At 40.1% G+C, this 15523-nt stretch overlaps 1 protein-coding gene across 2 annotated transcripts in view; it reads right to left on the bottom strand.

Moving 5' to 3' along the window:
• cidec (cell death inducing DFFA like effector c) overlaps window positions 1-15523 on the bottom strand; it is a 39670-nt gene that overhangs the window by 11852 nt on the left and 12295 nt on the right. For both annotated transcript variants that reach the window (XM_067459377.1, XM_067459378.1), the window contains 3 exons: window positions 13171-13320; window positions 6529-6561; window positions 5465-5655 (listed from right to left, as the gene is read on the bottom strand). In XM_067459377.1, the coding sequence (XP_067315478.1) occupies window positions 5465-5655; window positions 6529-6561; window positions 13171-13320 (374 nt within the window). The remainder of the gene's footprint in view (window positions 1-5464; window positions 5656-6528; window positions 6562-13170; window positions 13321-15523) is intronic.

Genomic DNA, 15523 nt, shown 5'->3' with positions numbered 1-15523 from the left:
GTTCAGGGTGCGGTAGTCGATGCACATACGAAGTTGACCATTCTTTTTACGTGCAAGGACAATCGGTGATGCATATGGACTTCTTGATTCCTTTATGATCCCAGCCGCCAACAAAACTTGCAGGTGATGCCGAAGATCATCCAAATCTGCAGGGGCAATACGTTGAGATCTCTCTCTCTCGAGATCAAACCCTTCGACTTTAGGGTTTGGTGCATCCGTCACAATGTCAGCGACGTGAAGGTGAGCTATCACGGTGCCCATCAGAATGGCAGTTTGCTTCAGAGACTCATTACGCAGGAGAACCAGGAAGATGTTTGGATCTAACATCTTAGAGAACAACACAGTTGGCTGGAACATTACACTTGGAGGAAGAGAAGGTGAGTGGGCTTGTTCACTGATGAGTATGCTGTCTCCAATGTCTTGTTTTTGTTTAACTTTGCAGATAGCAATGTATTCAGTGCCAGGTGGGATGCTAAGAGGACCAGGCCCAGACCACTTAACTTCAGCCACAGTTAGGTCCTTGTTGTCTTTTGTGGTCATCACCGCAGGAACGGGTACGTAGTTAGTCTCTTGAACATGGACTTTGACTGAGTTGACATTCTCTGTGTCTTCTTTCTTTGTTCTGGACTTGAAAGGTTGAACCCCCCTAATCTTTGTGCCGATCAGGACAGGTATAGTCTCGGAGCAACGTGGATCAGGGCACACCAGGGCCAGGACAGGAACAGACTTGATTTTGTAGGACCCTTTTGGCAGCTCCAACTCAACTTGGATGTAACCTTTGTATGGATAACTACTCTCTGACTCACTTAGGCCCCAAATGGCTAGACCAGTTACAGAGTTTAACTGAATGTGTGACAGAAGTTTGGCATTCCAGCTGTCGAAGATGATTGTAACTTGAGAGCCAATGTCCATCAGCGAGGTGCAGGGGTTGCATTGATCCTAACTTGAGCAGTGGAGGGCGGTCCAACAAGTCCCTTTGCCATTTACCAAGCTTCTCTTGACACTTGCATTTGTGGTCTTGGTTCTTTTTTCGTTATCAGATTTCTGGGTCTGCTTGGATTTCTTTTGAGCTTGCAGCAGTTTCTGTATGACTTTGGGATAGTTCTCGGGAGATGCACACCTGTTTGCAAAATGCCTGTCTTCACCGCACCGATAGCAGAAAAAAATAGCTTGGGTCTCTGGTTGCAGAAGGTCTTTGCTGCCAAGGTCTTGACTGGGCCTCTTTTGCGTGGGACTCAGTAGCAGGACTGTACTTGGACTTGACGGACATGACAGAGACTTGCTTTCTTTAAAGTTTGAACATTTTTGTCTTCAGAGTTCTCTGCCGCCGGAGTGACTGAAAGAAGAGTGCTCCTTGAAGGGTGACTTGACATGGTGGCGGGAGCAGAGAGTTCACTTACTTGTGCTCTGAGATGGTGTATTTCGGCTTTCAAGTCTTTTAATTCTGTTTCAGAGGTCACAGTAGCACTTTTGGCGTAGATGCCTTTGGGTGGATAGAGTCTGCGACGTGAAGCTTCATGCTCCTCCAGGCATATCTCATTTAGCAGCTCGAGAAAAGTGAGAGGACTGTCTCTGCGGTCTCTTAATCCAAGCTTTAGTATCATAATGTCAGATCTGATGGCCCCTTTAATAAGTTGGTCAAGACGTGCTTTGTCCGCCACTGATGACGGGAGTCCACCCTTTTGGACTACTTTATTCAGGACTCTCTCAAGGCATCTCAGGAACTCAGCGAGGTTTCTCGTTAGGGTGTTAACACAACATTCGGAAGGCAAAGTAAAGTTCTTCACCGCTTTTTGGATTGCCAAAGGTGGTCTCGAGAATGTCAATGTAGTCCATAGCGGTTGCAGATGGGTTGTTGAAACGGACAGCTTGAAGGATCTCGAGGTCAGGACCCTTTACACAATTTTTCATTATTCTCATTTTCTTTTCTCTTTCAGGGCGATCATATTCTTCAATCATAAGTCTGGCTTGTTCAACCCAGTTGTCCAACTGTTCTTCTCCCAGGGGTTTGGGAATGACCCCTGAGAAGGTACGCAGTCTTCTGTAAAGGCTGTTGTCACCGTGTGTGGGCTTGCTTGTCAGTTGCAGGATATCACCAACTGCTCGAATAATAGATTCAGGACTAGATGCTTGCTGTGGGGAAGGAAAACTGGAATCTGGTAGCGGCACATTTTGACCATCATCGGCTGCCTGAGCTTGGGATTCTTCCTCCTGCTCAGGTCCAAAGATTCTCCATGGCATAGCAGACCCCTCAGGAACAACATCAAGAGGAATGGTATCCGCCTTCACATTCTCCCTGCACTCAGTTAAACTCATAACACAGTTAAACTTTGAGAATGTGGGTCATACATTCTTCCTCTTACTCTGACTCTCCCAAGTACTTTGACAGTCTGCAGCGTTTCTTCAATGAAACCCACCTCAGTTTCAGGAGGTACATCTTTAATCAGCAAGGCTTTAACCAGGTCTATGCCTTCTCCTACACACCAGTTCGTCATCTGAGCCATCCCCATGGGTTGTGCACTTACAGTTATCACTTGTCAGGGCTATATTTGGCAGATTTTAGTTGTATTTTAACACAGATAAACCTTAAATGGTGTTTACTTGGCTTAGAATGCTTAGTGGAACTCTACTTTTGCAGTTTTCAAGTTTTTTCAATAGGTACTCTTTAATATGTTTTTACATGTAGATTCACAGCTAGCCAGCTTTTAAATCTAAACTACTTTTAAAACAAACTATTTAAATCTCTGGGTCAAAACTAAAGTTAAACCTGATTTAAAACTACTTTTTAATTTTTTTATACTAAATTAATCCCAGCGGTGCCTCCATCTTATTTATGTAGCACCCGTACAACCACTCTGTGAATTACTTACAAGAATGGGGGGTGCTTGGGTTCGGTGTAATTCAGGTGGATACCACAAAGGTGCACCTAATAAGTTTCTAATGTGTTGTAAAACCTTTTTACACAAAACTATTTCAAAATAAATGAGACCCAGAGATGTTTTTTGTTTAGCAAAAACAATAGGATAATGCCCTTGTTTAACTGAATAAAATAATTTAGCAAAATAAAATATAAAAGCTTCCCCTAACTCACAATATTAGCAAATGTACAAAAATAAATAACCAAAATATCTCCCAAACACTTAAATACTAGCCCCATTATGTCTAGCTTGAAACCCTAATAGTTTAACTCACACTAGTGTCCTGTAACGAGTCTTGTGGTCTTGGTTGCGATGCGATGGTGGGCCCACTCATCTGTTGTCAACTGTTGGGTCTTGCAAAACATTGAGTGCGCTGAATGGACTCTTGCAAAGCATTTAGAGTGTGGAAAACTTGGGTCCGGATGCTCAGGTGCGGTGCGATGAACTGACATGCTCCGCCCAGCGTACGCCCACTGTGCCTATGTTCGCTCGGCTACCTCCGATCACGGCTTCCGCTCCGATCTCTCCCGCTCCGTCAGGCGGATCTCCGACCTCAGTTTTCACTCAATCTCTTGCTCACCCGCATCACGAGTCCGCGGTCCTCTTCTCTGAGCCTCCCGCACAGTTTCCGCAACTTTACTGGGTCTTTACAACGTCTTTTCGTTTCCCGCAAACGTGCCAGTGTCCCGTGCTCTCAACGTGTTCAGCATGAGGAAAAAACACCCCCTTTGAACTTCCTCACACATGCCTCGTCTCGCGTGTATTCACATTTTTACGTGCCTGCAGCCAAACACTATCAACTATACAGCATGAATACCCAAATGACCAATAAAAACCAGTGACACTAAAACAGTAAGAATAAAGTAATAAGGTATAAAGCTTAAAGGGGGGGTGAAATGCTGTTTCATGCATACTGAGCTTTTTACACCTTTAAAGACTTGGATTCCCATCCTAAACATAGACAAAGTTTCAAAAACTAATGTTGGACGTTTGATGGAGTATTTCTGTGTTAAAAATACTCCTTCCGGTTTCTCACAAGTTTCGGCGAGTTTTTTTCGAGTATGGGTCTACTTGACGTTAAATAGAGCGGAAGGTCCTTGTATGGGCCGTATGGGCTCTTCTCCCGGTAGGGTGCGCGCGCGCGTGACTAGAGGGAGAGAGAGGAAATGCACGCTGTAAACAGTCTCTCAGGTGCAGATCCAGTCGTCCGTGAACACTTATGACGCGCCGCGCTCCACTTTATTCCTATGGGTGACGTCGAGCGACTTCAACGCTTCACAGCATTCCGGGAAGGCAGCGCTGCATTTGAACCGATTTGAACGCAGAAATGACGGGAAGCTTCAAGGCATCGCTTCAGTCGCGTCGCAAAGTGGATTTCCACGGTCACTGCTGTCACAGGACTTCACCAAATCATACCAAAGAAGTGTGTTTTTGACAGAGCGGTCCTGCTTTGGAAGATGCCGGTGAGTAAATCAACTTCAAATGTCTCTGCTATTGGCTACCGTCGCATGAGTAAACATCAGTAAACGATATGATCGCGTGCTTCCTCATTCAAATGCGCTAACAGTTACTCCATTGTTGTGCTGTATAACGTTACACTATTCTGACTCTGACGTGCAAAACCGTTTTGCTTGCTACCTCTAAGGTCTAGTCACATACAATAGTCCATAAACCGAATCATGTCCTCATAAACTGCACACAAAGGCCCCTAAATACAGTACATACCACAGAGACGGACATCCTGATGTTGCCGTTTCTCCTGTTCAATTTATTTCAGCCTCAGATTTGATTGTGGATCATTATCTGTATTAGCTGAGATAGATGGGTTTCTCCACGCTTGAGGACGTCACCGCTTTGCGCGCTTGTCATTCTTTAGCTCCGCCCACACGATACGCCTCAAGGCGCTCGGTTTTTTCCGGAAAGACTCAGTACAGCCCATATTTCTTTTATAAATATGATAAAACTAAAGACTTTTCGGAGATATGAAGGATGCAATACAACTCTATAGGTACTCAAGATTGACATGAGATTGACTGAAACTGAGTGTTTCACCCCCCCTTTAACATCTTTGGTAATATTATTTAACTAAATAATATATACTTTAAACTTTAGTTTTAATCACTATCATGAAATAAAGTTACCAAATATTGATCTCCTTTTTAATTATGTAAAATGAATAGATACTTATTCAAAAATCAGGTGTCCACTATTATTTATGTAAAGTAAAAAAAAAAAAACGTCTACTTTTTAATAGTCATGTGATTTGTTTTTGAGAGTAAGAGGGATTAATCATAACCCACCTAGTTTCCATTACACTATAATGCCCAAGTTTACCACTGGGCTAGAGTTATTTTTTCCCTATTATTATTATTATTTATTATTTGCCTGTGGTTTTAAGAAAACAAGACAAAAATTAATAAAAATGGCCTGTGTTGACTTACATATTTGAATTGTAATATTATTAGCCAACATTATTTCATTCTCTTCCAATTTCCAACTACAGAGCTTCTAATGACACACATGGGCAAGCATGCACACAAACTTACCTTAGCATCCTTTTTGCCTTATAGCACTGCAAATCATATGAAACAGAGTACATTCCATACAAGGTTGCCTGTACATTTAAACAGCCAATAAAATCCTTTGGGTGGTTTTTGTAAAGATCAAGGGTCAGCTTGGCTACATCTTTCCTAGTCTGTTTCCAGCTGAATCCAGGATCACTCTTGGTTGTATTTCTCTGTGAGTGATGATGAGACGAAACAAGATTTCACTTAAATGTGGTATTAGGCATTTCAGTGAAAAACTTGATGTTGGAAAAGGATAGATAGGGAAAAGGGGCATGTATGTACATGAAGTAATGAAGAAAACAATAAAAATTGTAATTTCCTGTCATATGCTCCTAAACTAGATTTCTTTTAACAACAACAATTTATATAGAACCTTTCCAGAGTTTAAAGTCAATGAGCAGTCATGGGCAGGCACAAAATATAACATTCAATAGTACAACTGGCAGCCCAAAAGTAGCCTAATGGTAGTGTAATCTATTAACTACACACATCATAAACCCATGTTTTAGGCAAGTACCGGATATGGGTGTCATAAAATATTTTTAGAGGTAGTAATTAACCTCAGGCCTCAACTCGGTATTGCTACTCTTTGATCTTAATTTTGAATCTGGTGTAAAATCACAAAGATAATTCCCAAAATACAATAAATGGTTTCATCCATATATTCTCTGAAATTCAACATGAAAGCAGAGTTTCTTAATCTGATCATGAAGAGCATGCGCTGGTTGCTTAGAAACGTAGAAAAATCCCATGACTGAGGTGCTGCCTAAGTAGAGCATTTCATATTGATCACTTGTGAGGTACTAACATACCGTGACCTTTAAAGAGGTTTCTTAGAAGGCAGGGACAAGCTAAATAAGGCATTAGTTTGGACCAGAGCCTATATGTTAAATGTTTCTTCACTTTACTTCCGGAGACTGTGTTTTTATTTTATTTTATTTTTTATCTTTCTCGCAATGCAGCAAAGAAATGATGATAAAAACTGCTTGACAAGAAAAAAGGCTTTGAGTAGGTGTCCATTCCACTCCAGTCTTCAGACTTACCCTTTCTACATTCTTCTGACCTGGAAGTTGTCTCTATAAAAAGAAAACAAGAATGTGTCCTTTATCTGTGTTGACATATGGTCACTACTCCCACATGTACATTTTGATTGATTGATGTACATAGGTTCACACTTAAGACAATCAATCAAAAATTGTTGTCTGTGTCTGCAAACTCACTTAAAAGTATTACTTTGGAGCTTCAGTATAATTGACTATAAGCTTTATTCAGAACAAGAAAACTAAATATATAAGATTACATATAGAGAACTATATTTTGAGAGCAGTATTTTTGTGAATTGTTTTAAAAAATGTAATGAATGTGAGGTCATTGCAATTGAAGATTTTGAATTTGTAAGCCAAAAACCTGTAAGCAAAACTGGTTTGGGTAGTGTACATGTTATGTAAATGTTAAATGGTGACTTGGTAGGCACAGTGGTATCCATGTTCAAACCAGTGACCTGGCATGCATCCTAGACCACAGAGCAGATCTAAATACTGTTTCAGAATGATCATTCATGAACACTTTTTATAATGCATAATGCATAATGCTTGACATGTAGATCTTCCTAGTTTTTAGGAGCTTCTCTTTTAATGCTCTGGAACTACAGCTTGTGTGTTTGACCTTTGTACTCACAGGTTAGCGGTTTCTGTCCCAATGGCGACATCTGGTGTCCAGAGTAATAAGCTTGCAGATAGATTTACTCAGCTTCTCCGGTTGACAGCTTGAATACTTTTCACTTTGCTTCTACTGGATTTACACTTGGCTTCTGTCTGATCAAGCATGTGCAAATTTCTTGGCTGTTTACGCTCATTTTGACAAATGTTTGCAAAGTGGTACTTTTTACTGCATAATCTGCATATTTGACCATAGGCAGGACATTTTCTCTGCTCTTTCTCTTTGTTACCTTATCTGCTACATTTTGCATCATCACCTGTATCACGATGCACTTCTCTTGGTGTCTTGTTCTTATGTTTGTCAGTCCTCAGTCAATCATAAGCTGAACTTTTCACTCCTATTGCTTTTTTTTGGAATTGCGCTCTCACGCTAATATGCCGTGTTTAGTAAATCTAAAATCTCTGTCTCTAATTAATGAACCAGCCTATTCAAAAATTCAGTTCCAAACTCACAGTCTTTGGCTTTGTTCTTTAGTTCTGTGACAAAGGGATCAGCAGACGGTCCTTGAGCCCCCCCATGAAGAACATGTGACGGTTCAAAGTTAGGTTTGTCTTGGTACACATCAGTCTTTGAACTGTTGTCTGAGAACATTGATTTAGTCTCTAAAAGTATTGAAAACTTGAAATGCCTCCTTACTAAACGTTTAGAAATGTGGCACTTTTTCGCAATGCTTGTAGCCATCAGAAACAAATACAATTTTTGTGTGCAAAAATCTATTCACACGTGTATATGGTAAATGGACTGCAGTTATATAGCACTTTTAACAGACCCATGGCCATCCAAAGTGGTTTAAATGTTGCCTCACATTCACTAATTCACTCTCTCATTCATACACCAATAGTGTCAGGAGCAGCTGGGGTTAGGTGTCTTGCTCAAGGTTAGGGACAACTTGAGGGTGGGTTAAATGATTACAGAATTCACATTTTGGGTGACACCTTCAAGGCAAAAGAGCTACTATCTTATATTCATAATAAAAAAAAAATCAGTTTGAATGTCTGCTAAGGGAAGCAATATCTTTTTGTCTTAGAATCTTTTTAAAGCCAGGGTGGGAGATTTGTTGCAGAAAATGTTTTTGGGTAACACTTTACAATAAGGTTAATTAGTTAAAGGAAAATGAAATTAAGATGTTTATCTGCTTACCCCCAGTGCATCCAACATGTAGATGTGTTTGTTTCTTCAGTAGAACACAAATGAAGATTTTTAACTCCAACCGTAGCTGTGTGCCAGTCATATAATCATGTGAATGGGTAACAATTCTATGAGAGGAAAACATACAAAAAAATAAAATAAACATACTTAGGCATTGTGGATAAAAACCCTGCTGCTCCTGATGACACATTGATTGATTAAAAATCAACCACGAACCGATTGGTTTCTGGGAGAAACTCAACAGTATTTATGTTATTTTTTTACCTTATATCCGGACGAATCTCATCAAATTTTCCCATCGTCTATTACTTCCTTCTGATGAGGTCAAACAGAAGCGATCATTGATATATACCATGTACATGCCTCATTCGACCGATTTCCGCAGGATTCTATATATATATATATATATATATATATATATATATATATATATATATATATATATATATATATATACATATATGATTGCGTTCATTTGACCTCATCAGGCGGAAGTTACAGCCGATGGGAAAACTTGATGAGACTTGTTGGGATATGAGGTAAAAAATAACATATATACTGTTCGGTTTCTCACAGAAACCGGTCGGTTCGTGTCTTAATAAATCAATGTGTCGTGAGGAGCAGCAAGGTTTTTGTGCATGTTGCCTAAGCATGTTTTTTTGTTTGTATGTTTTGCTCTCATATAACCTTACCAAATCACATGATTATTTGACTGGCACACAGCAACGATTGGAGTTAAAAGTCTTCATTTGTGTTCTACTGAAAAAACAAACACATCTACATGTTGGATGCACTGGGGGTTAGCTGATAAATATCTAATTTTCATTTCTGGGTGAAATAACCCTTTAACATTAGTTAACTACATTAGTTAACATGAATTAATAATGAACTGTGCTTATAAAGCATTTATTTATCTTTGTTATTGTTAATCTAAACATTTACATTATTAAAATCTTGTTAACATTAGTTAATGCACTGTGAACTGACATGAAAAACCCATGAACATCTGGATTTTTATAAACTAACGTTAATCAAGATAAACAAATACAGTAACAAATGTATTGCTCATGGTTAGTTCATGTTAGTTAATACATTAACTAATGTTAACTAATAAAACCTTATTTTAAAGTGTTACCTGTTTTTGTTATCCTGGTTGAAAGTCTCTTCCTAATAGCAATCACTACGTTAAGTAGTCTAAAAATATATATATATATATATATATATATATATATATATATATATATATATATATATATATATATATATATATATATATATATGGCAACACTATCATTTTAATCCCACCAGCTTTTGTGATAATGTTTCAGTGAAAAACTAAACTTTCGAAAAGTATTCTAATATTCACAGCTTGGTAAAGCCCATTGAGTCAATTTTTGCAAAGACATAAGTGTTGTCGCCTTGTCATATGAGCTTCACCTTTGACTAATAATGGATCACTTAGGTCTCAAGTGTGTATAAAAAGAACCCCAGTACGCTAGACCTTCACATCAACTGCAACTAGACCTCTGCAAACATGCCTAAGATTCACCCAAAGACTAAAGTTTTGATTATCAAGAGGCTGAAGACCAGATCCACTGCTGATGTGGCAGACACCTTCAATGTGTCTCAGCGTCAAGTACAGAGGATAAAAAAAAGATTTGAAGAGACTGGAGACGTTTTTGACAAGCCCAGGTCAGGCAGACCCCGCAAGACAACTGCTCAAGAGGACCGTTTGTTGGCTCGAAAATCCAAGGCCTGCAGCAGAGCTCCACGAGACCTGGTCATCTGAAGTCCCTCTGTCAACCAGAACAGTTTGTCGGATTCTGTCTCGAAATGGCCTCCATGGTCGAATCAGTGCCCAGAAGCCAGCACTAAACAAAAGACAATTGAAAAACCGTGTGGCATTTGCCAAGGCCCACAGCCTGCTAAAAGGATGGACGCAGGAAAAGTGGCAGAAGGTGGACTTTTCAGATGAATCTTCTGTTGAATTACACCACAGTTGCCGCAAATATTGCAGGAGACCTACTGGAGCCAGAATGGATCCGAGATTCACCCAGAAAACAGTGAAGTTTGGTGGCGGAAAATTCATGGTCTGGGGTTACATCCAGTATGGGGGTGTGCGAGAGATCTGCAGGGTGGAAGGCGACATCAATAGTCTAAAATACCAAGAAATCTTAGCTACCTCTTATATTCCCAAGCATAAAAGAGGCCCAATTAAGCAGCAGGACGGTGCTCCATCGCATACTTCCATCTCCACATCAAAGTTCCTCAAGGCGAAGAAGATCAAGATGCTCCAGGATTGGCCAGCCCAGTCACCAGACATGAACATCATTGAGCATATGTGGGGTAGGATGAAAGAGGACGCATGGAAGACGAAACCAAAGAATATTGATGAACTCTGGGAGGCATGCATGACTGCTTTCTTAGCTATTCCTGATGACTTCATCAATAAATTGTATGAATCCTTGCCAAACCGCATGGATGCAGTCCTTCAAATTCATACAAGATATTACATTTGGATCTCACAGCACCACAACTTAATTTGCTGACATATTTTTGTATTTGCTGTAAATTTGTTCAATTTCTGTATAGGCGACAAAACTTTTGTCTTGCCAAAATTTGACCTTTCCGTCTTGATTAAATGATAAATATTTTTTTATGTGAACATTATTTATTTCAGTGCATTAAACATCATTTGGGAGGGTTTTAGCTTTTCATATGAGCTATTTCTAACGCCAATTAATTAATTAAAAGTCAGAATTAATATCAGGTATTTCTAGAAAACAGACAAGCGACAAGACTTTTGTCAGGGACTGTATTGGATCCAACAGGAATGGCGCAACACACTTATGTGAGTAAAAAAGTTTTTACTTCCACTATTGTTTTGTTACAGACTATATTATATGTACTGATTATGTGTATGCTTACATGTGCAACCAGAATCACCAGTGAGCAGTGATTTCTGTTATGTAATGATTCATTTATAGTTAGATGTTCTTTGTCTCAAAAATAGTTTATTGCTGTTTATTTGTCAGTTAAAGGGATAGTTCACCCCAAAATGAAAATTCTGTCATCATTTACTCCCTCAAGTTGTTCCAAATCTGTATGAGTTTCTTAGTTCTGCTCAACACAAAATAAAATATTTTGAAGAATGTTTGTAACCAAGCAGATAGAGCAACCATTGACTACCATAGTGTTTCCCCCCTACTATGGTAGTCAATAGTTGCTATATCTGCTTGGTTACAAACATTCTTCAAAAAAAAATGATTTTGTGTTCAGCAGAACTAAGAAACGCTCATAGGTTTGAAACAACTTGAGGCTGACTAAATGATGACAGAATTTTAATTTTAACTATCCCAATCAAACCAGTGAAAATAATTATATATAGAACACTGCATTCATGCTTTCAACATGTAATACTATAGATCTAAATATAATGCCTAGTGTTGCCAGATTGGGTCGAAGATTTCCAACCCAAAAGCTCAACAAAACCTGCCCACTCCAAGAAAAAACCTGCCCAAAACTAAACTGAATGTGGTAACTAACAGCAAGCCAATGTAGTTGTTGTACGACAGGAGTGATGTGATGTGAGTTGCAATAACCGAGATGGGAAATTATAAAATCATAAACAACAGTTTCATCCTCTTTGCACTTTAGTGAGGTTCTCAACCGGACAATATTGTGAAGAGGAAACAAGACTTTTTAAAAAATAGACTCAAAACATAGCCTAGAATCAAACAATACACCAAGGTTGCATATAGTGGAAGAGGGATGAACCAGAACACCATCAATGTTAATGGAGAAATCAGGTTGGGAGGAATCAAGAGATTTACGGCCTACTAACAGAATTTCATTTTTTTCCATTTTTTTTTTTTTTTTTTTAAGTAATTTTGAGCATCCAAATTTTGAGATTGTGTAAGCAAGATGTTAAAGAGGAGGGAGGAAAAATTGAATTAGGCTGAACAATAAAATAGATTTGTGTATCGTCAGCGTAACTGTGGAAATTAAAACAATGGTGCCGGATGATCTGACCCAAAGGAAGTGTGCAGATTAAAAATAAAAGTGGACCAAGAAAAGATCCTTGAGGCACTCTATGTGAAAAGGTGACAGAATGAGATCTGAATTTGTCAATACTAATGAATTGTTGACTATCTAAAAGATATGAACTTTGCCTTTATAAAAAGCTTCCTGAAATAATGATCGCAGATAAACAGGTTAGGAGTATAGAATGGCAAAGGTTATCAAAAGCTCCAGTCATATCTAAGAGGGCCAGAAGGCTAAGGGCACCAGAATCAGAGGCGAGGAGGAGGTTGTTCACTACTCTTAGAAGAGTCTCTGTACTGTGGAGAGGATGAGATTCAGACTGAAATGGTTCCGGCAGATTATTTTTGTCCAGGTGAGACTGCAGTTGTGTGGTGACCACCTTTTCTAGGACTTTAGACAAAAAAAGGAAGGTTGGAAATTGGTCTAAACTTACTCAGGGCTGTGTCATCAAGGCCAGGTTGTTTTAAGTATGGGGTGATCATGGCTCATTTCAGTCCAGGCGGTACATAACCAGTCATAATTGAATTATTTATCATGTGAGTGATAGGTATAATGAGAGAAGGGAGAGAGTTTTTTCAGTAGGTTTTTTGGTAGAAGATCTAGCTGACATGGTAGAGGAGTTAGAGTTAATATAAAATAAAATATTATAACAAAAATATTATAACAAAAATATTTCAATAAACAACCATAGCCATTATAAAACTATAAGAAGGCTGGAAAAGGCTATCAGCTAATCAGATTTGAGAACCAGAAAAAACTGAACAAACACTGACCTGCTGTGGGACCCACTTCTGTCCTTTCCCTAAGACCATGAGGACAGTGTTGTCCTTTAAGGTCTGAAAAAAGTCCTCTGTATCTACTCCAGTTCCATCCTCATCCAAAACTAAAGCACTGACACAATGCATGTGAAATACATCCATCACCTAGAAGGGATAAATCATGCCTTCCTTGAGCTTTGGAGAGAAACTGTGATGGAATTTCGTGCAGCGCTTCTGTTCTAGGGATGGTTCTACATGGCCTAACCATGTATACAACATTTGAATAACCACAGATATTAATTAATTTTGACCACAATAAGAGCCAAAGTAAATAATGGAAACTTTATATGATCTAATGTAGTTTAATTTACATACTTAGACATTTGACTTCACTGTTATCATGTGAATTACAAATGTTTCTTCATGTTTCACTTTCATATTTCAATCTCCTCGTTCTTTCTTCCTCGATTGCTGTGGTTGTCAAAGAATGTGGCAGCTAACAATACTGTAAAATGATCAAGGGTAGTGCAAAAAAAGTCTTCAAAAAAGAGTATCACATGTATCTAACAAAATATCCTTTTACTGAGAAATTAGTCAACTCCTAGTTTACGACGTTAACGTGTCAGACATGAATAATATGAAAAAAATAATAATAACTGTTTTATAATTTGAAATATTGTATACTGATTGTATGTGTTATTTGAAATAAATATAAGACTATATAGTATCTTGTATGTATCAATGAACAATTTTGCACTTGAGGAGTAGCAAATATGTAGAGGTCTCAGAATTAAGACATACAGCAAATCTGATTTAATCAATATTAATATGAATAAATTAAATAAGACTCATTATCCTGACATACTGTAAATGTTTTCTCCTCATGCTGAAAACCAGGGGCCATATTCACGAAACATTTTCTTACCACTAGGAGTTCCCTTTCAGTTGGTCACGTTCGACGTACGTTGGACTTAGACCGACAAATGGGGATCACTTCTGGGAGCCCCTATCAGCTTCGAGATATAGAAAACGGGCCAATGAACATTGGCGTGCGTGCTTTGCATATCTCACCCCGCCCCGCTGCGTGGATATAAAGCAGAAGCGATCACCACGCACCATTGTCATTCACTTCGGAGCCGAACGGCGTTGGTGAAGCATCTGACTGCCTGCCATCTAGCAAGAGAGAGAGAGAAAGTGTGTGCCGGGGGAAATCGCTCTTGTGTTGGCCAGATGGCACAAGACAGTGCGACCTCGATCTCACTGCTGCTGAGAGAAGTGCTGTTTTCACAGCAAACTGAGCAAGTTGCACTTACACACACACACACCACACACAATTGGTTCGGTGGGCGTGTTCCTTTTTCTGGTGAGAGCAGAAAACAGGCTGCACACAAACCCTGTCATTTCTGCCGCGGTCGATCCCTGGGTGATTCAACACCTAAAAGAACAGATTTTCCTCACAAAAAGAGCTACACAGGTGGCGTGCTATCCTTTTCAGGATGTCTTTCCACCCGTGCGTTTCTGGATGCGGTCGTTCCCTGTCGCCCGCTGACGGTCACAAGCGCTGTATCACGTTTCTGGGCTTACAGCACGCTGAGGCAGCATTTGTGGATAGTTTGTGTTCTCACTGCAGGAACATGACTATCGCCGCGCTGAGGTCGAGACTCGCCTTCCTCCAGGAAGGTGGAGTCCCCCTACCCATAGCTCAATCTAGGTCTATTCCTGCCCAGCAGAATAGACCTTCTTTGATGAATGGCCGGGGTGACCTGAGGATTACGGTTAGGACAAACCCGTCGAGTGAGCCTCCGCGGGACCCTAATCCCTCACGAGCGCCGCAACTGGTGGTGCTTCCGGGAGAACCGGTGTCTTTTGGGGCACCCGTGGACGAACAGATGTTGATTGGAGAGTATCTGAGAGTGGCAATGGTCGAGTCGGACCCGGAGTTGATGGCTATGCTTTCACCGAAAAGGTCGGGTTTGAGTGGAACCCTTCACCACGTCCCGAACCTTCTAGGTTGGACGATTGGTCTCTCAGGGCAGGCCGTGCTGGTTCTCAGCGTCCCGCCCCGGTGCCTTTCTTCCCGGAGGTGCATTAGGAGCTGACTAGGTCAAGAAAAGCGGCAGGTTACGGCCGATATTGGATCTGCGGTTCTTGAACCGGTCCTCAGGCTACCGGTAATAATGTTAACGCAGGAACGCGTCCTCTGACGCATCCGTTCCCGAGATTGGCCTGCAGCAATCAACCTGAAGGACTCGTACTTTCATGTCTCGGTTCTTCTGCAACACAGACTGTTTCCACACTCTGTGTTCGGTGAACGAGCATATTAGTATGAGGTCCCACCCTTCGGGCTTTTGGTGCTCGAGCACCTCAG

This window comes from Pseudorasbora parva, chromosome 12 (genome assembly GCF_024679245.1).
Source record: "Pseudorasbora parva isolate DD20220531a chromosome 12, ASM2467924v1, whole genome shotgun sequence".
Taxonomy (NCBI): Eukaryota; Metazoa; Chordata; class Actinopteri; order Cypriniformes; family Gobionidae; genus Pseudorasbora; species Pseudorasbora parva.
Note: the sequence above shows the minus strand (reverse complement) of the source record. Positions and strands in the feature narration are given on the sequence as shown.